At 39.1% G+C, this 22,760-nt stretch overlaps 1 protein-coding gene across 1 annotated transcript in view; it reads left to right on the top strand.

Annotated features, from left to right (window-relative positions):
- The window catches only part of RASGRF2 (Ras protein specific guanine nucleotide releasing factor 2), a 107,563-nt gene that overhangs the window by 38,441 nt on the left and 46,362 nt on the right, over positions 1-22,760 (top strand). The window contains exons 5-15 of the mRNA XM_063129667.1: positions 243-496; positions 1,531-1,610; positions 2,133-2,326; positions 3,816-3,925; positions 5,043-5,161; positions 12,412-12,572; positions 14,601-14,667; positions 16,585-16,721; positions 18,761-18,843; positions 19,658-19,906; positions 21,817-22,205. Coding sequence (XP_062985737.1) covers positions 243-496; positions 1,531-1,610; positions 2,133-2,326; positions 3,816-3,925; positions 5,043-5,161; positions 12,412-12,572; positions 14,601-14,667; positions 16,585-16,721; positions 18,761-18,843; positions 19,658-19,906; positions 21,817-22,205 — 1,843 coding nt within the window. The remainder of the gene's footprint in view (positions 1-242; positions 497-1,530; positions 1,611-2,132; positions 2,327-3,815; positions 3,926-5,042; positions 5,162-12,411; positions 12,573-14,600; positions 14,668-16,584; positions 16,722-18,760; positions 18,844-19,657; positions 19,907-21,816; positions 22,206-22,760) is intronic.

Genomic DNA, 22,760 nt, shown 5'->3' with positions numbered 1-22,760 from the left:
GCCAATTCTGAGCTAGATACACCATTGGTCTCACTTGGTATAAAGCATCTTCCTATGTTTTGTTCTCCAGCTGGGGGCAGCTGCACTTGTAACTTTTCCTCCCTATGAAGGTGTATATATCTATAGATTTTTGAAAATCTGCTCACAGCAACATTTGAAGATTACAGATATGTTTATTCTGCCTCATGTACTTGTATTTCAAAGACCGTTAAGAATGTGTTCTTCTTTTACTTAATTTTTAGGTCCAGAGTTTTATGCGAGGTTGGTTGTGTAGAAGAAAATGGAAGACTATTGTCCAAGATTATATTTGTTCTCCACATGCAGAAAGTATGCGAAAGAGAAATCAGATCGTTTTCAACATGGTTGAAGCTGAATCCGAATATGTACATCAACTTTATATCCTTGTGAATTGTTTTCTAAGGCCATTAAGAATGGCAGCAAGTTCAAAGAAACCACCAATTAGTCATGATGATGTCAGTAGCATATTCCTCAACAGGTATTATTTTATATATTTTGTGGATTTCATTTTGACAGAATGAAGTTGACCCAACTTTATCTATTTCTTCACTTTCCTCTTAACTTCTTTTTCCATGGAATATTTCAGTCACAGCATTAAACAAAAACTCAGTAGAATTTAATTAAACAAAAAAACTACAGTTTACAAATGTATGTAACAATGTTAAGGCTCTACAGTTTTCAACCAAGCACCAAAAGGCAGGGAAATTGGAAGTTATAGCTCACAAGCCTTAACACCACAACCTCCCTAAGGAGGCAGGAAGTGCAATTGAAATTCTCATTCTCGCAAAGCAAATAAATCATGAGGACAGGATGGAGAATATGATATGCAGAGGTGATTGTGGGATTGTGGAAAACTGATGATGAACAACTTAGGGCCACCTACTTCTCTCTTTTTTTTTGCTTAGAGCAGCCCTTCCCCAACCTGGTGCCTTTCAAAGGTGTGGGATTACAACTCCCATCATTGCAAGTCAGTATGTCTGGCACATGTAAATTTCAGCAAGATTGGTGAAATGTTTTCGATTTTATGAACGTTAGGATTTCTCTCACCCACTCACTCACTCACTCACTCACACACACACTCACACAAACACACACACACACACACACACACACACACACAATTACTGCTTTATAATGGTGGAATGCAGAATCTACTCTCCGTCCTGAACTACATGGACACTGCAGTGTCTGTGTAAATATGTCATGTGTTGTATTTAAATGTTTCGACTTCTTGAAATTGAAACCTCTTGTTTCCACTGTCTTTGGGGGAGTTTTAGTGCCCTTTTCTGTCTAAATATGCACATGATAGTGCTCTTACTTAGTAACATATTTTTATTTATTTGATTAATATTTCTAACACACTCCATTCCAAAGGTTTTGAACTATATCTGTTTATGCAATTATGAGTAGGATCAGGCTATGTGTAATATGTGCCGATAATATTCATGCAATATTTTCTACTGACATACTTAAACTTTCATTTTTATTATTTCTAACCTTACTTCTTTCCAGTGAAACTATAATGTTTCTTCATGAAATATTTCATCAAGGATTAAAGGCAAGAATAGCAAACTGGCCTACTTTAATTTTAGGTAAGTATCATAGTTACTTACATTAAAATGTTATTTTTGTGCTAGTATTCAATAGTGCCATAGTTTTTCAGAAGGAATAACAATCTTTGGAGGGTGATGTATGGCTGAAAAGTAAAGTTGCCAATTGCCCCCCCCCCCCAAGATACAGAGATGCTTTGTCTTTGACAGCTGCATGACAGGCAGAAATTCAACAAGTGTAGCTTTCCTCACCCTTGAATTTCTGTAATAAGAAAAGAGGGGCCTCTTAAAATCTGCATGTCAGATTTGCACATTTCCTCTGTCTGGTCTCATTAGTATAATCCATATGGCAGCAACTCTATTCGAGGTTAATAGTATACAGTCAACTATTGATAGAATTCATAAGCAGCCAAATGGTGACATTAACTAGGGGAATGGGACATGTATTCCTTGTTAAGACATAACGTAGATAATTTGATTTTAACATCCTGCTTCCTTCCTATGAATGCCCCGTGGAAAAGGTAGATGGCAACAAAACTTGACTTTTGTCTTTTTTCTTTATAGCTGATTTATTTGATATTCTGCTACCTATGCTGAATATTTATCAAGAATTTGTTCGAAATCACCAGTATAGTCTCCAAGTGCTTGCAAACTGCAAGCAGAACAGAGATTTTGACAAACTCTTGAAGCAATATGAAGCCAATCCTGCATGCGAAGGCAGAATGCTTGAGACATTTCTTACCTACCCCATGTTTCAGGTAGTTTTCATTTATAAAAAGCTGTTCACATTCTTTTGGTTGTAATTCCAATGGCTGTTGCTATAGCAGAACTCAATTCATTTATCTGGTGGAAAAACATTTTATATTGCAGTCAAATAGATGTTAAGATTTTCTTATTTTAAAATTTTATTTTATTTTTGTTTTGTTTTTAAAATGACTTGATCCTATGTTTAATGGTTTTGTGTTATTTCAGAATTTTCATTATCAAATTTCCCTATAATTCCCTAATATTAGTAAAGGGGAACAACTGCATACAGTCTAGGAGGATGTGCAAATGGGCCTTGGGACAGTGAAGGACGGTTACCAAATCTGCAGGGAAATCATAGTGTTGTGGGTTTTTTAAAAAACAACAACAGAGAGGGAGAGAGATGAGGGCTTCTCTAAACAAGTGATTTATAGCACACTTATAACTGCTGAGACGACAACCACTTTTAAAGTGGTAACATCCTAAAAAAAGTGGAATCCTCTGCCAATAGATGGCAGTGTCTCAGTTGAAATGAACAGAGGGGAAGTATTTAATTCAAACCATGTGGTTACCCCTCTCTGCCCATGTAATGCAGCCTATAACAATCACGCAAAACAGCAGGAAGTACAAACACTCTGAGTAAGTAACACAATTTCCCCTTAATATTAAGATGGGGAGAGAGAGAGAGGGAGAGAGAGAGAGAGAGAGAGATGGATGCAGCTTCTAGTTTGGAAAAGACCCACTTTATTTTGGACCTGAGGCAGTTTAATGATAATATGACAACTACTTCTGTCAACACAAGGAGGAACTTCTATAAGGGCCTTCACAAGCAGGGACTTCACTGATGTGGCCTTCAGAACAGTCCCAACTTACCCTGAGAGCAACAGCTGTCATATAACCATTCAGTAAATGCTGCACCCCTAAAAACAGCTGTGGAGGAAGCCCACCCTGGCGAAGAGCCCCTGGGGTAACAAGGCCTTTGGCATGGGTTGAGCCTTCCCCATAGCAGCCATTTTCAGGGATGCAGCCTTTATTTTCCCATTGTGACAGCTTCCCTCATTCATGCCTTCAGAGCAGCCCCTGCTCATGCTGACAGTGTGAGGAAGGACTGCTCTGAAGGTACATATCAAGTTTTTGACAACTGGCCCAAAGATTCAGGAACAGCTTGATTCACTTTGGATTGCTACAGGGAAGGAGTGCTTTGCTTCAGAGGCAGTCTGAATACCTCCGAAGCAGCCTGGTTCGGTATTTGGACGTCATCCAAAGTGGATGCATACCCCTAATATCTGCATGCAGATCACTGTCACTGCACCATTTTTAAAAGTTACTTTTGGGATTCCGAAGAACTGTGCCTAATGTAACAAACATTATTTTAACTAGGTGAGTTTGTGGTGCTGTAATATAATTAAAGCAAAAAAAGAAAGTAAAGAAAAGCATGTTCATTTTATACTCAATCATGCCTTTAAAAAAACATTGCTGATAATCCCTTTCACTCATCTTTAGATTCCTAGATATATTATAACACTTCATGAACTTTTGGCTCACACACCGCATGAACATGTGGAGAGAAAAAGCCTAGAATTTGCTAAATCTAAGCTAGAAGAACTTTCAAGGTGAGACTTCTTTTGTTCTATGCATAAGATCCTAAAATAGAACCTGCAAAATGTAAAATCAATACATTCCTTTTAAATGTTTGAATTATAGTATATTCATGCACAACAAACATTAAAATTTATTCTGAATTGTCCCCAGGGAACAGAATTTGTATTTTGGAAGTACACTTAAAAGCCAGTGTTTACCCAGCATAAGCATAGTTGTGCCTTAATTATTGATTGGAATTTCAATTTTTGGCTTGAGCCCAATTTAAGTAGTCACAAAGCTTATGTGGCTGAACAAGTTGGGGCAGTTCACACATAATGGTGGCAAATCATGGCTTAATTAACCCAACAACAAACTACAAGTTAACTGCTGGGCTATTTAGACCCTAAACCACTCTGACAGCCTCTGATTGTAGCTATTGGAGGTTGTTTACAGCAACTAGAAGTAGCTCATGAACAGCACACATCTCCAGAAAACATGGGTTACATTATTTAACCCATGATTTGACACTGTAACATGTGAACTGGGTCATTATCTGAGGTTTTTATCAGAGGAATCATCAGTTGCTAGACTACATCTATGACCACTGGCCATGTAGCTGGGGCTAATGGGAACTATATTTCAACCGCCAGAGATATTCTATCCCTACCTTGAAGAATGACTTCCCACGTCCTTCCTGTGAGCTTTGTAGCCAAGTGAAAATTTTCGATATCCAGACTCAACACTACCGAGTGCACCATGGCTCTCCATTTCAGGAGTTTAATTTTTATGTTTCAAAGATTGTTACCTGACTTTTAGGCAATATGCCTGAAAATGTTTTTTTTATTATTATTTAGGAAGTGTATGTTGAAGTCACTTTTCATCATGAGCTCCCATTAGGGAATAAGTTATGATTCGCTCCAGATGATTTGGCCTGCAACTCTGACCATTGTTTATGCTGGCTGGGGTTACTACATGCCATAACATTGCTGTGCATCCTTTCTCTCTCTCTCTCTCTCTCTCTCTCTCTCTCTCTCTCTCTCTCTCTCTCACACACACACACACACACACACACACACACTAAACAATGAGCAGAACTTTGCCAAAGTTGTAGCATGCTGAAAATCCCCTTTCCTCTCTTCTTTGCAATAGAGTGATGCATGATGAAGTGAGTGACACAGAAAACATACGGAAAAACCTTGCAATAGAAAGAATGATAGTAGAGGGTTGTGACATATTATTGGACACCAGCCAAACATTTATACGGCAAGGTAAGACTATTTAGTTTAATGTGCATTTATAGAGAATTAAGAAAGTGGAATGGAAAAAAAAGCAGAATTAATGTTGGCATCATTGGGAAAGATAAGGGTGCAATATATACCTGGCGTCAGAAGTCTGCACATGTCCAGATATGATTCTTGAATTTTAGCCCTACAGTTTTGGGCTGCTGCTGAGCCCCACCTCTGTGCTGTTTTTTTTCCAGGGGACATGAAAAACAGCAGCACTATAATAATAAAGCACCCATGGGAAACTAATATACACAATAACCGGACTATCGTCTTCAGTGGACAAGATATTATCTACAGCACCATGGAAAATAGGTCTGTCTGGCCAATAGATGTTGCAGTCCCAGATGATGCCAACATTCGGGCAAAAGCACAAGAGAAACTTGAAGTACTTGAAGCTTTGTCAAATGGTGGAGAGATTGTGAGGAATGAAAACAGCTGCCTTTTGTTCCCGTTTTTCATTTGTGCTTCAGGAACAGCTCCAAATGATGCAATTTGAGAAAATAAGAATAACTATTACCACATGGTTTTTTCAATGCCAGTGCGAGTATGACGTTATCTGGTGTACTTGAAATGCTTTGGGGCGTGCCTTACTTGTATGTGCTGGAAAAGATATCTTGTGGAAGCTCCACATATGTGGGGAAAGAATTACTTACCATCGTTTGTACCAGCCTTTCCCAACCTGATTCCCTACAGATGTTTTGAACTACAACTCCCAGAATTCCTGACCATTGGCCATGCTAGCTGGGATGATGGGAGGGCACCAAGTTAGGGAAGGCTGATATATACTAATAGCAAACTCAGTTCTCTGCCACTCATTATGTAACCAAAATAGCGCCAACTGTGCACAAGAGGAAAGTATCAGCAGGCTCAGAGGAACCCAAACATTCATAGAAGTACAAAGCTTTCTTTTTGGGGGGCGGGGGGCGGGGAAACATCCCAAAGAGGGCTAAATCAGAAACTGGAATTGGGGAGAATAGATGGGGTATCCTGGAACAGGGAAATCTGAACAAGAGAACTATACATTACAATATTTTGTTACAGGTCCCATTCATATGCTATATGAATCTGAGTTGTGCTTTGTGTATTATGGTTTCTAAGAAGAAACTAAAAATGAAGTTGCAGCCACAGTCTGGAGATCTCCTTTAAGACAGTCCGAAACCAATTGCACACCAATACTTTGGAATGTTTTCTTTGAAGAGCTGACTCCAAAACTGGATGTAAGCTGCTGGTTAAACTCCCCCAAATTCCAGAGGTTTCTTTGCTATTGTGGGGCTAGAGTATGTGTTTACAGAGATCAGGGTTAGGTTGAGGGTTGAGAAGCATATTAAAAAATATCTCTGCTAGCAGCACTGGGGAAAAATCGCACAGTTGTCTGGATGGAGCATTCATATTTCTGCATTGTTTTCAGAAAGACTTTATACAGGCAGTTTTCATAGGATTCAGACAGTGTTTGCAGTGATAGTCGTTGAAAACAACTCTCCACTTCAAACAAAAGTATCAAAATTGGGCTCAGATTAAAATTCTCAGCTATTGAATTCCATATCAAAAAAGGCAAAAGATAATAAAGAAAAGAAGGAAAGCCAGAAATCTTATCCTCTCACAGAAATTTAAAATATTATTTTATTTTGTCATAGCTTTTCCTCTGATACAGGAGTAGGTGACTTTGTTGTGTGAGCTCTGCGTTTTACTCAGTCTTTTGGGCAGGCTACTTGTCCTTTGTCATGTCTCCCATGGCAGCCATTTTGTGATAGTGCCCAGGACAATTTTTCAAATTGCCAAATGTGCCTCTGGCTCCAAAAAGGTTGTCTGCCCCTGCTCTGATCAATATTTACCTCGGCATTATCTCCCTAGAACAACCTTCCAATATCTGGAGGGCACCAGGTTGGGGAAGGCCGTCCTAGAATTTGAATTAAATAGCTGTGAAAGTGACACAGATATGATAAATAGCACTGGCACAGCAGTCAACATGCTTGACACTAAGGTTCATTCTCTTGCTCAATATATTTTCTGATGGAGGTATTGGATCACTAAGTCTGAGAATGCAAGTTGTTCTACAAAATGTTCAGCTAATTTACTTATATAAATAAAAATAGTTCTTGTTAGACATTTGCACTGCAGGTCTTTTATCTTCTAATATATCAAGGGCTGTTGTGGCACACAGGTTTGCTGAAGCTTGGCAGTGTATTCTTGAGTGCAGCAGTGATCTGGAAGATAGGCTGCTTACAAAAAAAGAAAAAAAACACCTTTCAATGTCTTATAATAGAGTGTCCTCACCAAAAGTGTACATAGCCAATTCTGTATGCTTTATTCTATAAAATATCTGCATTCTTGGAAGATATTTTCTGACTAACATCCTGCCATTCAATGGGTTTATGATTCTGTGACCCTTTTTACATATTTACAGGGATGACACTTGAAATGTTTAAGACCAGAAAGTGTTGCTTTTGTTGTGAATAGAGTCAAATAAATAAATTGTGAATTCTATTGTATTACTCCATTTATAATAGCCCATTCTAATAGAAATAAATTGTTGTATGTGAATTCTTTATGCTGTGCATTTTTCCTACTATACGTTAGTGTGTTGAAATGTATTCACTGCGTAACTGCTTATATCTATGGCAAAATATTTTTACAGTAAGAGTCTTAAGTACATTTACCTGGAAACAAGTTGAACTACATTCATTTGGTCTTGAGTCGGATTTGATTGAGATTCCAGGCTCATGGAAAGTGCTTACTTGTGCAGGGTTTCATATGACCTGGTACCTTGTGTAAAAAGTTCTTATTTACTGCATTAGTCTATATGTGTGTGTTTGCACTCAGTGACCGACAGCTTAAAAGGAAGCCGCACTGGCAGGAAAATATTGCATACATCAGGGCTGGCCTACAGATCTAGAACCTTTTGTTTGGTGGGCTATATGGAATAATGCATAGGGAAGTTCTTCTTGTGTATCCAGCATCTTGTTTAACTAGGCACTTACTTCTTCACAAGTGTGTTTAGGAACAAAGCCTTAACATGTCAATAATGGTGGATCGTGCATTGTGTATTTATCAAGAAATCTGTAAATTAATAAACTGAAATATTACAAAGATTTATTTAGTATATTTTTATTCACTGAAATACTTCACCTGAAGGCACCTATTTTCAGAACTCTGAACAATGCTGCTAAAAAGAAGTTGGAAATAAAGTTTCAATATCACGTTTTACTGTAGTCAATATTTTTATTGGCTTAAAGCTCTCTCCTAATAAATACTGTATACTTCTAGACAGAGCTATGTTTTCAGCCATATGTGAATATAGTTAACTTACATGCAAATGTGGTGCCATCAATAAGGCATCCCAAATCAATCCATGTCTGGACAGGTATATAATGGGGTAGGAGCTCCATCAAGTATCCAGATCTTCAGCTGTGGAAACATCAGCACAAGCACTTTGAACTTGACTTGGCAACTTATTGGCCTGGGTGAAAACTCATACCTATATTTACCTAAAACTCAAGAATAGGAGCTGGGCCAGGGCCAAACTAAACGTTTGACTAATCATGCACAGTATAGCTATGCATGATAGTTTGACTTGCTCTCAAGTAAGCATCCACATTTCAGGTTGGGATAGTGTCATCCTGGGAGGGAGGGTTAAAGCTTCCCCCAACCATTTTCATCCCAAAATTTGGGGCAAAAACAGTTTGGAAGGAAGCTTTAAACCCCCTTCCTGGAGCACCATGGTCCTTGTCCGAATTGGGGCCATAGTTGCTTACACAACAGTAAGTAAAACTATCATGCATAGCTACATTATGCATGACTAGATGAACATTTAATTTGGTCCTCAATATTTAACGCAATGTGGTGTACATAGGCATCATTGACACACCTTTCTTGTCATCCACCAAGGTGCCCTATGTCTCCAACTTAAAAAAAATGTTTAACACATTTTCTTACTAGCAGCTGGGATTGCTGTAAACTGGTTTATATTTATGCTGAAAATTCTGGGATCAAAGGAGTTGTTTTGTATCATGGGATTCAGATCCCACATCTGCCTTTTACTTGGGGCATGTCTACACCTCCCAGCGTTCTGGGAGGCGGCAGGGGGGAGGATCTCGTGATATGCTGATCATGAGATCCTTCCCCTGCATTCAAACATGGCACGTGATGTCCAGACAGGAAGGAGGACATTGTGCCTGCCATTTTTTTTTAAAGAATACAGGAGCTGGAGTGCACCTGTGCTCCAGCGAAAAAGTAAGTAAAAAAAAAAAAGGCCCGACCCCCACCCCACCCCCAATGGCCCTGGACTCTACCTGTCCCGGCTCCTTCCCTCAGATGACCCCCACTATTCACGGGGAAGAGGGAAGAAGCTGGGACAGCTGGCCACACCACCCATGGTCCTCGGGATCAAAGAAAGGGTATGGTGATATCCCAGGGAAATGCAGGGATCTTCCCTCCCTGCTCCTGGGATCTCCTGTGTGTCATGGGGCTGCACAGGGACGATCCCTGGGATATCGCCCGGTGTAGAAATGCCCTTGGTGCTTGGGGTAGGTTATTTGTCCTTTGCCATGCCTTCCATGGCAGCTATTTTGTGGTGATGCCCAGGACAGGTTTTTTTTCCAAATTGCCAAATGGACCTATGACCCCAAAAGTTTGCCTACCCCTGGTTCAAAGATTTGTGTTTCAAAGCCAGGACACCAGTACCTAGAATATGTGACCTCAGTAGTGGGCACAACAGAAGAATGCCCATAAAAAAATGAACATATTTAAAGAGAACACCCGAGAAATATAAAATGTGAATGTGAGAAATGGGCATTTGAAAACCCTGTATCATACTGGTAAGGTACAGTCATTGCTGTAAACTCTACTGCTGTAGACTTTATATGGCAAACCTGTAGTATAGCTAGAATGACCAGATAGTAAAGAGGGCAGGACTCCTGCAACTTTATCTGTTGTGATGAAGAGGGAATTTCACGACGTGCTGCATGCATACAAATGGCACGTGCTGAAATTCCCTTTTCAATACCACTGTTAAGGATACAGGAACCCTGTCCTCCTTTCCATATGGTCACCCTGCTGTTAAAGAACCTTACATATAACCCACTGAATTTTTTGAACATGAACAGGATACATTTGTAATAAATGAATACATAAACATTCTGTTACAACTTCAAGACTCTTTTGTGGCCATTCTGAGCGATAACAGCACATTTGGGAAGGATTAAATGACCTTGGCAACCAGTCTTTTTTCACTGTCTCTCAGTATTATGATATAATTGCTATTCTCTTGCAGGATAAGCACTCTTTCAACTCTTATTTGGTATTGCATTAAGAATAATTGGCTCCTTTAAAGCAAACGTTTTTAAGATCCCATTTTACAAGCAGCTGCTTCTGTTAATGATTTTGGAAAGAATGATGGTGCGGTGGTCATTTCTCCTCACCAACATTTTTTGTAGCCTTTCAAAATGTACCTATTTTGACAGCATATCTGCTGCCATGACAAACTTAGATAGTAGATTAGTCGCTGATCCATCAAAATTTAGCAGTTTCATTGCACTATATAATCAGACAGCCACTCTTTTGTGTCCTGTATTCCTCTTTTAATAAATATAAGCCTATTATTATTATTATTATTATTATTATTATTATTATTATTATTATTATATAGCACCATCAGTGTACATGGCGCTGTACAGAGTAAAACAATAAAATAGCAAAACCCTGCCGCATAGGCTTACAAAGAAACAATATTGTTTCTTTCTTTTTAAATTGCTATAGAAATGTTACTCTGTCCTGCCGAATTTTTTAAAAAATGAATTATAAAAGCAAACTAAAAAAGAGAAAAGAAAATACTATGGCCAGAATCCAAGTGGCCCCATGAGAGAGCGAAAAATGCTTCCACTCACACAGAAAGGATTTGCCTGTTTTGCTTTCCAACTACAGCCCTTCAAGTCACATTGAATTTTATTCTATTTATTTTATTTCAGCATTTTGCCTTGCAAGGCTAACCCTCCCAAGGTGGGTCACAACATATTAAAAAAGAATTTGTGATAACATTATTGTAATCTATAAAACCACAAGCACAAAACATCAATATTATAAGATGATATTATATCAACAGCAGTACTATGCCAGCCACAGAGTTGACCTCTTAGGAAGCTGCCTTATAAGAGTCATATCATTGGTCCATCTAGCCCAGCATTATCGACACTTGACTGGCAGTGGCTCTCCATGGTTTCAGGCAGGAATTTTTCCTCAACCTACCTGGAGAAGCTGGGGATCAAACCTGGGAACTTCTGCATGCAAAGCATATGCTCTGTCACAATGAGCTATGGCTCCTCCCTGACCTTGAGGACCTCTTGACCTTCAGGAGCAGCTTATCAGTAGGTGCAAAGCATGCAGACTTGAAAAGTCTTGCTGTGTGTGCTGGACTTTGGATCCTAATCCATATTTATATTTAATTACTTTGCTGTGAAAAGCCTAAAGTGTAAAATCCAACATTACACAATGGGACTTCCTCCCACCACTCCAGGCTCCTGCATATCTTCCCAAATATGCTCCAAAGGGTTACAATAAGGGCTAAGGGGGGATTACCTCTCTCCCATTCTGCTGACAGAAGCTAGTCCATCACTACTTTATAATGGTTTATAATGATATTGACAACTGCTGGGCCCATGACACATTACATATACTGTTTTCAAATCTGGCCTCTTTTTCGCATTGTTCATGACATCTTTATCAATAGTAATGTCATCATGTAAGTGCTTCTATTGCTGGTTAAACTTTTGGGAAACACTTCTAGAAATGTACAAAGCAAACAAGTAGTAATCAGCCCTACTACGTAATTGTTCTTTTGATCAGTGGTTGGTACAATGATGTCTCTTTATCCTAAGAGGAAATCAGTAATTTTGTGTAGTGAAGGAAAAGTAAGTCTTGCTATTGACTTCAGAGTTTGTTGGATTTCCTTTTACAAGTGTGATCTTACATGTGTTTCGCATATTCAAAATCCTGCAGTCCTGCTGCACACAGTTATGTTGCTTAACTTCTGTTGTCTTTAGTGGGATTTAAACAGACTGTGTTTAGGATTGCAGCCAAATGCTTTGCTGAAACAATTGTCGATGATCACCTAAATGTTTAATATGATGTGCTACAAGAGACATACATAATACTGAGTAGATCCTGAGGTATAGAATATGAAGAACACTACTTTACTAATAATGTATTTACAATGTATTATTTGCTTTTGTAATCACCAGGTACTCTTATTCAAGTCCCTTCAGTTGAGAGGGGAAAACTTAGTAAAGTTCGTCTGGGATCACTGTCATTGAAAAAGGAAGGAGAAAGACAATGTTTTTTATTTACAAAACACTTCTTAATTTGTACAAGGAGCTCTGGAGGAAAGCTGCATCTACTTAAGGTACATCATTTTGATAACTACCACATTTACAACTAGCATAGTGAAATGTAGAAAATTATAGTTTATAGTTCTGGTGATTCCCACTACATATGAGATGTAATAATTGCACAGAAGTATAATTTTAACAGAAAGGCTTTTGATGTATTGTTGTAGTAAACTGAGCCACCGAGGCAAGGCACAAGAATTGACTGAAAACATTCTCTCAATATATATGCAAATTCATAATGACTGGATCTGAAGAGCGTGTTAGCCTTTCTAATCTAATAATGATTAAAACTGAAATCTGGCCAGTGAAATGTTACAGGAATAATTTTATTGCAAGAAGGATGAAGACACTTGCATCTGCATGGAGCTTATTATGTAGTTTTCAACTTGGGGACAATGTACTTTTTTATGCCTTTCTTTTTTCTCCATTTTAGGATTCAATATTTATACTGAGATTTTACTGAGAATTTAGGAAACAAGTTTTATTTACTTCCTTATTATTTATTTATTTATTTATTTATTTATAACCCTTATTTATTATTATTCAAAGCAATTATATTCTGCTTTTGAGTCAAAAGACTCCCAGAGTGCCTTACAACAATCAACAATCAGACCATATCTATCTTCAGGCTCACAATTTTAAAAAGTCAGGAAATACAAGGAAAGGGATTGGGAGGGAGGATGGATATTTTTTTCATTATTATTAGTATTTAAAAAAACATGATGGTAATGCTTGCCCAGATGGGTGGAAAAATATCAACTGAACTCAGGTTTGCACTGCAGCTATTATCCATCTGAGCTAGCCTGTCCCTCTTTTTCCTTCTCTTCTGTAGTTTCTCTTCTTTTGAGTTCAAAGCTATTGTGTTTATTTTCCCATTCCCTCAAGGCAAGATGTTTCCCAGAAGCCCTTCTGGTGGCAGTCGAGGGAGGGAGGGGCTACCACTGGAAGCCATATGAAAGCAGCAACACCGAACTGTGCCTGCTTCTCATCTTGTTCCTGCAGGGCAACATGTTTCTCAGAGCTTCTGGTGGCTGCTGGAGACGGGAAGGAAGGGGTATAGATGGACTATGCTACAATTTATGCATCTCTAGCAGATATTTCTTCACCTTCCTTGTTATCTTATCTTATCAATGTAACCTATAAGAAAATACCAAGAGTCAGAATCAGTTTGTCACTTACGATTCTATGTTCAATAATACCTTTTAAAAGTTTTTCTACAAATTTATATGGGCAATCCAATTGTTCTCAGAACTGAATTTCCTTTTAAATTATTTGTCTTCCCCGAGTTCTCCATTTCAATTTTGACATCTAACAAACCAATTACCTCTCTGACCAACTTCCAGCTTCTGAAGTATTTAAATAATAAGAGTATTACTTTTTACATTTCTAGCAATCTAGTCTTTACATTTCTTCTTCATTTACTTTCTGGTAGACGTATGCTTAATATGACAGGTTTTCTACATTTGCTTATATATTATATAACTAATAATGCAATCCTGTGCATGTCTATCAATGGTAAGTCCCACCGTTAAAGAGGCTTACTCCCAGGTAAGTGTTTATAGGATTGCAGCCTTAGAGTACAGTCTTCTCTAACTTTACACTGCAAGATCTTTCTAGAATTAGGCTTGTACATTACAACTTTAATTTATTCTGTTGAGATCCTAAAAAATAAGTATGTATAATCTGTTTCACTCTTTTGAATTTAGATATATTGTTTATTTTGTCCAAATATTTTCATCTGCTCAGTTGTTAGACTAGTATGGATGAGTGTGCTATGTTATTAATCCTATCAATAACATTAATTGTATTTGTTCTGTGATAATACATCACAGAGTTATTTTAAGTGGGGGGGAAACACATCTAATTTTAAATTATTTTAATTTGCTGGAATTAATAATGTTCTTGATTCTTAGAAACATATGTAGCTATTGGAATAACTTTTTAGGAGTCTTTGCAACATTAAATTGCATAATTTTGCATAATTACAAGTGGGGGAGAGAGGGTAAAATAGATTTCTGAAAAACTATAATTTATTTCCCTAGGCAGGAGGTGTTCTCTCGTTAATAGAATGCACACTAATTGAGGAAACTGATATGAATGATGATGACTGTAAGTTATATCAAACAATTTAATGTGGTTATAATAATGTTTACATAATTTTAAGAATGTAATATTTATTTTTCTGCATAACATATAAGTAATATAGTCCACAGGAAATGCCTCTGGTACAAATTCTAGTTAAAGGAACAGGGGCAGTGATAGAAATAGTATAACAATTTCTTGCAGCTTGAATCTTCTCTTGTACAGCTTTCTTGTGCAAGAGATACACTCGAATGATTGGCCCCAATATGTTTTCCTATCCTCTGCATTTTGCAAGGGAGAACTAGTATAGTGTACCATGTTTTAGTCTTCCATAATATTCATACAAGTAGCTGAAGCAGTGAAATACAGTGGATACGGGACAAACAAAAGCACTTTACAATTCTGTTTGTTTTAGTGGAACAGAAAAGCATTTGACTAAGGGCGCATCCTATGCATGTTTAAACATACTGGGAGTTGTAAGCCTATTTTCTCATTAAACATGCATAGAATTGCACCTTTAGACAGCACTCCTATGCCCCCTTGGTAGTGACTGAGGGTCCATAGGATGCTGCAGGTCCCCTACTCCAAGACCAGAGGCAGTGCTCCAACTGTGGTGGAGGAGATCTGACTATGGCTGTTCCCCACCTCCAGCCCCTTCCAGCCACCACAGAAAGCTCTGTGGTCGGTTGGTTCCTGTTTCTGCCCCAGCAAGGTGGGCAAGTTAGATAGGCTCAGATGCCCATCTAATGTAAAGTGCACTTTCAGAGGACAGTGAAGCTAAAAAAAAAAAGCCTCTGATGTCCCTCCTGCCCTGCCAGGCTCTTGCCAGCAGGCCAGGTTGGCTTTTAAATGCTATGAAACGTAATGCAACACATATCTACACTTTAAGAGTGTAGAGCGAGGGGGGAGGAGTGCAGACTTACCTGCTTCCGCAGTCCTCCCCCAGCACCTTGACGGCCATGCAATGTCCCGGAAGAAAGGAGGGACATCGCAGCCGCCATTTTTTTCTTTCTTTGGAAGAGGAGCCACACGGGCGCCCGGCAAAAGATAAGTTAAAAATCAACAACATGCCCAAACCATCACCCCCATCATCCCTGGGATGGCAAAAATGCTGCCCCCACCCCCAAAGGGCATGAAGCCCCCCCCAACAGCTCCATGCCCAGCCCTGCTACACATGGGAAGGAAGAGAGAAGGTGGGACAGGCGCCCACACCAGCCGCAGTCCTTGGGATGGTCCAAGGACCACGGCAAAAATCAGGATAAACTGTGAAAGTAGTTATCCTGGGAAAAGGGGATCATCCCTGCCTGCCCCCAGGATCCCCTGTGCAAGTGGATGCACAGGAATGATTCAGGGATTACCCTGGAGGAAAGGGCTGGTGTAGACATGCCCACAGTAACATAATTTTAGAATTTACACACAAAGCTTTCCATGAGCATGCTTTTTCTCAGTCACTTCTGTGGCAGATAGAGCGCTCTGCAGGCTGTAAAGATGCATGCATGAAGCTTTGTCCAACAAAAATAGGATACTCCTGCCTGGACTCTGTTTCCATGTTAAACTCTATAGAACTTCCAGGAGTGAAATAACTAGTTCCATATGCTCAAGAAAGTTTTAAACTCATTTTTCTCGATCAGCAACTTCCCATGGTGAATGGCAATTTTGAAATTGAGGGGACATCCAAAACAACACAATAACCACCTTGCAGAAAATGTGCTGCGTTCAGACAATGTGCTAACCTAGGAATCGGCTGTTCAAAGTAAAAGAAAAAAAGTTTTGAAATGCCACTGGTGAAGTGAAAACCCCACACATGCTCTTTGGATTCTGACCATACTGTACACATACCATTGCAGAACAATTTCCTTTGGATTCTAACCCAACTTCTCTGAGCTCTAGATTTCAGGCTGTAACTACTTAATTCTCTCCCCACCCCCACCCCCATTTGTGAAGTGAAAGGATCTGGGCAAGTATTTGGACACCTTGACTTCAAAATTGTGGTAGAACCAGCAGATGCACCTCCTTTTACGGTTGTCCTGTTAGCCCCATCACGCCAGGAAAAAGCGGCATGGACAAGTGACATTAGTCAGGTAACTTAACTTTCTTGGATAGTGCATGGTTTATTTGGCATGTAAAACTCTGTGTAGAAAGGTAATATTTATGCAGTATTGACAAAATATTGTCGCTTAATTATGCTGAAATTGTCCTGAGGGCTTAGGCACGTGTTCAATGGGGCAGATTATTCTGTGTAGGAATATCAGGAAGTAGGTGGAAAAAAGGTTCACAGATGAGGTGTAGACAATGAATTGAATCCAGCATTAGTCTTATTTAGAGTAGACTCATTGTAATGAATGGGCCCACTTTAAATAGAACCAATGTTGGATTTAACCCTATGTCCCCTTATCTTATAAATACCACCAGCAAATTTAATGAAAAACTTTTTTGCAGTCACAAATCAATTGCATTTTTATGGTTAAGGTTGCAAACTTCACACTAGTTGTTCTAAAACAGGTCAGTTTGATTCAGTAATATGCTTGGAAAGTAGACCAGAAGGCATTCATTTTTCACGTCATATGATTAGGGTTGCAACATTTAATCTATTTAATTGGTCCATTAATCAACTAAAGCCTTAATCACAGATTAAAACTTGTCTCTGATTAATTGGTGGGGCTGAAACTAACAGGGCTCTTTTACGCCACACAGATACAGTGGCCTCCTTCTCCTCTTCAGATTATTATTATTATTATTATTATTATTATTATTATTATTATTTATTTATATAGCACCATCAATGTACATGGTGCTGTACAGAGTAAAACAGTAAATAGCAAGGCCCTGCCACATAGGCTTACAATAGGAAGAGATAGGAAGATAGGAAGATTACAGATAGGAAGAGACAGAAACTTCATTTCTATCACCTTGGCAAATATTTCAGATTGATTTGAGTCATGAATCTGCCCTAAACTTCTGAAAGCTCAATATTCATAAAGCAGCAGAAAACTGAATGAGTCTGTGTCTACACTCACTCTGACCCTGTTCAGACAACATGTTAAGCCATGGTGGTTAAGCATTTTGAGCTAAACATTATGGCTTAGCATGTCATGTGAACCATGACTTAGTGGGCTGTGTGAACTGTTCCTAACCATGGTGGCTACATGACCATGGTTTAAGCATGCTCACTAACCATTTGCTCCAAAAGGGTTAGTGGCCTAACCATGGCTTAGTGTGTCATCTGAACAGGCCCTTGCTCTTGAAGGCAATAGTTTTTCTCCAATTTTCCATTAAAAAAATGACAATACCCTTCTTGTTAGCATCACCTATTTGTAAATTATGATTAAATTCCCATTGTGCAGTTGAAAGAACTAATGAGGCTACAGACATGTTATTTTGGGATATGGAATGGTGGACTGAGTTGACTCCCAAGCCCATTATGAGCCTACCCACCCCACCAACCCCCAAACTTCAGGCTAGCTCATAATGAGCTTTATTCATCACCACACTGGGCTGTCTCTTTCTGAAATTTAACTTTGTTAATGTGGGGGAGGAGGTGCGGTGCTTATAAGCCCTGCCCCTTTTGCCTATGGCCCCACCCATCACAGGACTGCATCCCCTGAAAGCTTCTCAGTAATGGAATTCTGCGGGGGGGGGCACAAGGGGGCAGGATTTAAAAGGGCCCACCCAGCTCAGTGCACAGGCAGGAGTTAGTGGGCCCTGCTTGGGGGTCATCGGCCCTGCCATTTGCCTGACTGTTCTACGTACTTGTCATATTTTACCGTTGTCAGCATTCTTGCAAATAAATTAAATCATGGAGCTTGTGGCAATTGTACACTATGTTAGTTGCTTCCTACAGAGGTCTTTATCACTTGCTTCCTTTAATGTAGCCTTCCAAAATATACCTAGAAATATTATAGTAAATTGTAGACATCAAAGGCTTACAGGTCTCAATGGCTTGAGTCTATAAACAGTGCTAACAGAACCTGTCCTACAGTTCAGTTCATTGTGTTTTTTATTTCCTAGGTAATTTTTTTAAAAAATGATCCAAACGTTACTGTGATTAAAATATTTGAAGTTTGCAGGAATTATAAAAAGATAATCGTATAATTTTGTTCTTTGTTATTAACTTACGTAGTGTGTTGACAACATACGATGCAATGGTTTAATGACCATAGTATTTGAAGAAAACTCCAAAGTCACTGTGCCACATATGATCAAGTAAGTATGATAACTTTCTCATGTAGGACCTAATGTAGACTCAGTTGCAGAACTGAGGGATGAAATGAGATCTTGTTGTTTTATTTAATTGGATTATTGATCCCGTGTTTCCTGGGGAAATGCTGCATTTTGTGTGTGTCTGTTTCATCTGCTTTTTTCAAGTCTTATATAGTGGTATGAGTACTGGTGTGCCTTCCAGGAAAGACAAATGGTAATTTATATTTCATGTATGGGCTGTTCAATATGTGTTTGTTCTAAAATTTCCCCTTAGGTACTGATGATATTCTGATTCATTCTTAGAACCTAGGCAAGCAAGAGCTGTCTGCACTGCCATGTTTACTATAAGCATGCCCCCCTGCATCCAGAGATGAAATGATACCCAAAATTATACATAAATGGCACTAGTGGAGAAAGAAAAGGGCATTTTATTCCTGTTTACAAAGGCCCTAAGGGTTTTGGAAAAGTTGGAAAAACATTGCATTGGTTCCATTTATCACAAATATGATTATTTTTATTGTATAGATCTGGGCTGCGGAAGCTTTGGCCCTCCTGATGATGTTGGGCTGAAACTCCCATCAGCCCTAGGCAGCATGGTCAGTGATCAGGGGTGCTGAGAGTTGTAGTTGAACAATATCTGGAGGGCTACATGTTTCCCATCTTGGTACAGGTATTGGTTGCCTAAGAATATACTAGAAATTGTGTTTTTCAAGTAGCTGCAACTATATCAGAAACAAATCTGTTAGTAATTTTTAAATACTGATCATGCTTTTTAAAGTATTATTTAACAATGCTTTTAAAATAATATATTATGTAGATCTGATGCTCGTCTTCACAAAGATGACATTGACATCTGCTTCAGCAAAACACTAAATTCCTGCAAAGTGCCCCAGATTCGTTATGCAAGCGTAGAACGCCTTTTGGAAAGATTAACAGACTTGCGATTTCTCAGTATTGATTTTCTTAATACTTTCCTACATACTTATCGCATATTTACTAATGCAGCAGTTGTACTGGAGAAACTGTCAGATATATACAAACGGCCTTTCACCTCAATACCTGTTAGGTGAGTTTTTTTCTACTCCTTTTATTCTCATGAGATTACCTTTCATAATAGTTAACCTGCATTGGACAACAATTTTATTTTGGTTTATTCATATATGTATTCTTGTCCACCATGGGGTCATCAAAATGGTTTATAAAAGTTATCATGAAAATCTAGTAAAACATCATAAAACAATTCTTAAAAATTAAGTTAAAAAGCAAATGTAATCCAATGCCTAAATAGTAGACTATTTGCACATTAAACCAGACAGACAAAAGGTTTGGTAGAACAAGAATGTCTTAATGGGTTCCATAAAGACAGCAATGGAGTTGTCTTAGTGGATTTCCCCGGAGAGGGAATTTCAGAATATGGGTTGCCACCACAGTAAATGCTAGTGAACATTAATCTTAATTCAGATGGCGGTGACACTTCAACTTAATCTCTTCGTTAGATCTCGACTACCAAGGTGAGAGACTGGAAACCAATGAAGGTCATAAAGAATAGATATTCTATAATCTCTAAAGCAGTTGTCAACAAAGACATCTACTGCTGCATTCTGGACAAGCCAAAGTTCATGGAGGGTCTTCAGGGGGAGCCTCATACAAAGCACATTACAGTAGTCAAATCCAGAGGTTACCATAGTGGCCATGATAGTGAACAGTTTCACCATATTATTTGGATTGAGCTTCAACTTTCATTCAGTTCATAACAGACTTCAGATAGAGGAGTCTACCGCACCCAGGCAGTATCCAATGGTATCATTCAATAAATGGTATCATTCAATAATCATTCAAGTATCCAATGGTATCATTCAATAAATAGAGGTAGTGCAGCTCCACCAAATCTTTACGTTATACAAGCACTTGCGCATTATGCTTGTGCAACTGGTTACACATAGGGATGGCAGAGGAATCTGTCCAGGGGGTCAAGTCCACTGAGCTTTTGGCGGCTTGGCCCCTCCGGACCATGGCTTGCTTGTCCGCGAGCTGGCCCGACTTGACTTGTGTCGAGTCGGGCCATCTCATAGATCTCTCCGCTGCCATTGCCATTGCTAGCTGCTATGTGCAAGACTTTTCTTCTCCCTCCCAGGGCCTGGGAAGGAGAAGTAGGGACTTGTGCACATGGCTGCTGGTGGGGTTGCTGTGTGCAAACCTCTCCTCCTCCCTCCCAGGGTCTGGGAGGAAAAGGAGGGGCGCACACTTAGCCACCAGCCATGGCCCGGAGGCTGCAGGTTCCAGCTTAGCTTACGAATGCAAGTGGACCCAGGGCCTTGGAGGAAATCTGTAGACCCTCAAGTTACTGTTGTAAATCACAGAAGTTGAGAGATAAGCCACAACTGTAGTGGTTCATTAAACAGTCCATAAGTCAATAAGCCAAAGATATCTGTCTGAAGCCAAGGTAAACAAAACCAGATCTAGGGACACGCTGAAGAATAGTTGAAGTCATTCCAGGTTCAAGAATAGTCCAAGCTGGGTTCAGGAGCTGGCAGGAATGTGACTGCTATGGATAAGCAGAAAGTCTAAGAGCACTTCCATCAGTTCAAGGAGATTGTTGGCTCGCATGTTGTTCAGAACACCAACAGAATATCTTTTCTTTCCTAAGCACTTACAGCAGGAACACATTCTCATAATAGGTATATTGGATGACATACCTGGCTTGTGGACCTCAGCTCCCCTCCTCTCTCTAGCCACTGAGCCAATGTTGTTCCTAAACAAAATACTTGGCTGGTTGCAATTGCGCCCAGACACTCCACAAGTTTTCAGTAATGTACAGCAGTTCAGTCATTTCATAATAATATCATGAAGGATCTATTTGGGACCTTGTCTCCTTCCTTTTTCAATATCTGCTGAATCAAATTTCAGTTGTAGATATTCTCTTATAAGTAGCTGTTACATGTGCTTTTCAAAATTATTTATGGATTTCTTTCCTAGGTCTTTGGAATTGTTTTTTGCAACTAATCAAAACAATAGAGGAGAACATCTGGCTGATGCAAAGTCACCACATCTCAGCCGCAAATTTTCTTCCCCTCCACCGCTGTCACTCTCTAGGACTTCCTCACCTGTCAGAACCAGAAAACTGTCATTAAGTTCTCCACTAAATTCAAGAATAGGGGCTTTAGATCTATCTACTTCTTCTCTTGCTAGCAGTCCTACCTCAACATACAGCCCTGCCACATCACCACCCCCCACATCATCTAAAGTACCATTGGATCTTAGCAAAGGCCCTTCATCTCCAGAACAAAGTCCTGGCTTTGCAGATGAAAATGCAGAAAACCCGCGCATAGAGCTTTGCAATAAGCTAAGAAGAAGCATTCGAAGAGGTATTATTTATTTATTTATTTATTTATTTATTACATTTTTATACCGCCCAATAGCCGAAGCTCTCTGGGCGGTTCGCAAAAATTAAAACCATAATAAAACAACCAACAGGTTAAAAGCACAAATACAAAATACAGTAGAAAAAGCACAACCAGGAGATATATATATATATATATATATATATATATATATATATATATATATGCACTGCACTGTGTAGCATATTGGCAATTAATGGTAATATACTGAGATGACTGCAAAAACTGGGGGCGTACTGGCACAATGTGTGAGCACCATCCATTGGACCAGTGTACTGCCTGCAGTCGTCTAATGTTTACAGGCAAAAAGGGGAAAGGAACAGAGGAGGAATAAACCAGCTATGTTTTGAAAATGTTTGCTTGTTCTCTCATTTTCTATGTGAAGAGTGATGCAAGGGAGTTTGAAAGAGAGCACGGTTTCTACAGCTATAATATTCAAGTGCAACCATTCATATATGCTGGGCCCTTATGCAGTGATTTTGACAAAGGATGGCTGGAAAATTTGGTCCTATTCCTTCT

This window comes from Elgaria multicarinata, chromosome 6 (assembly GCF_023053635.1).
Source record: "Elgaria multicarinata webbii isolate HBS135686 ecotype San Diego chromosome 6, rElgMul1.1.pri, whole genome shotgun sequence".
Classification (NCBI taxonomy): Eukaryota; Metazoa; Chordata; class Lepidosauria; order Squamata; family Anguidae; genus Elgaria; species Elgaria multicarinata.
Note: the sequence above shows the minus strand (reverse complement) of the source record. Positions and strands in the feature narration are given on the sequence as shown.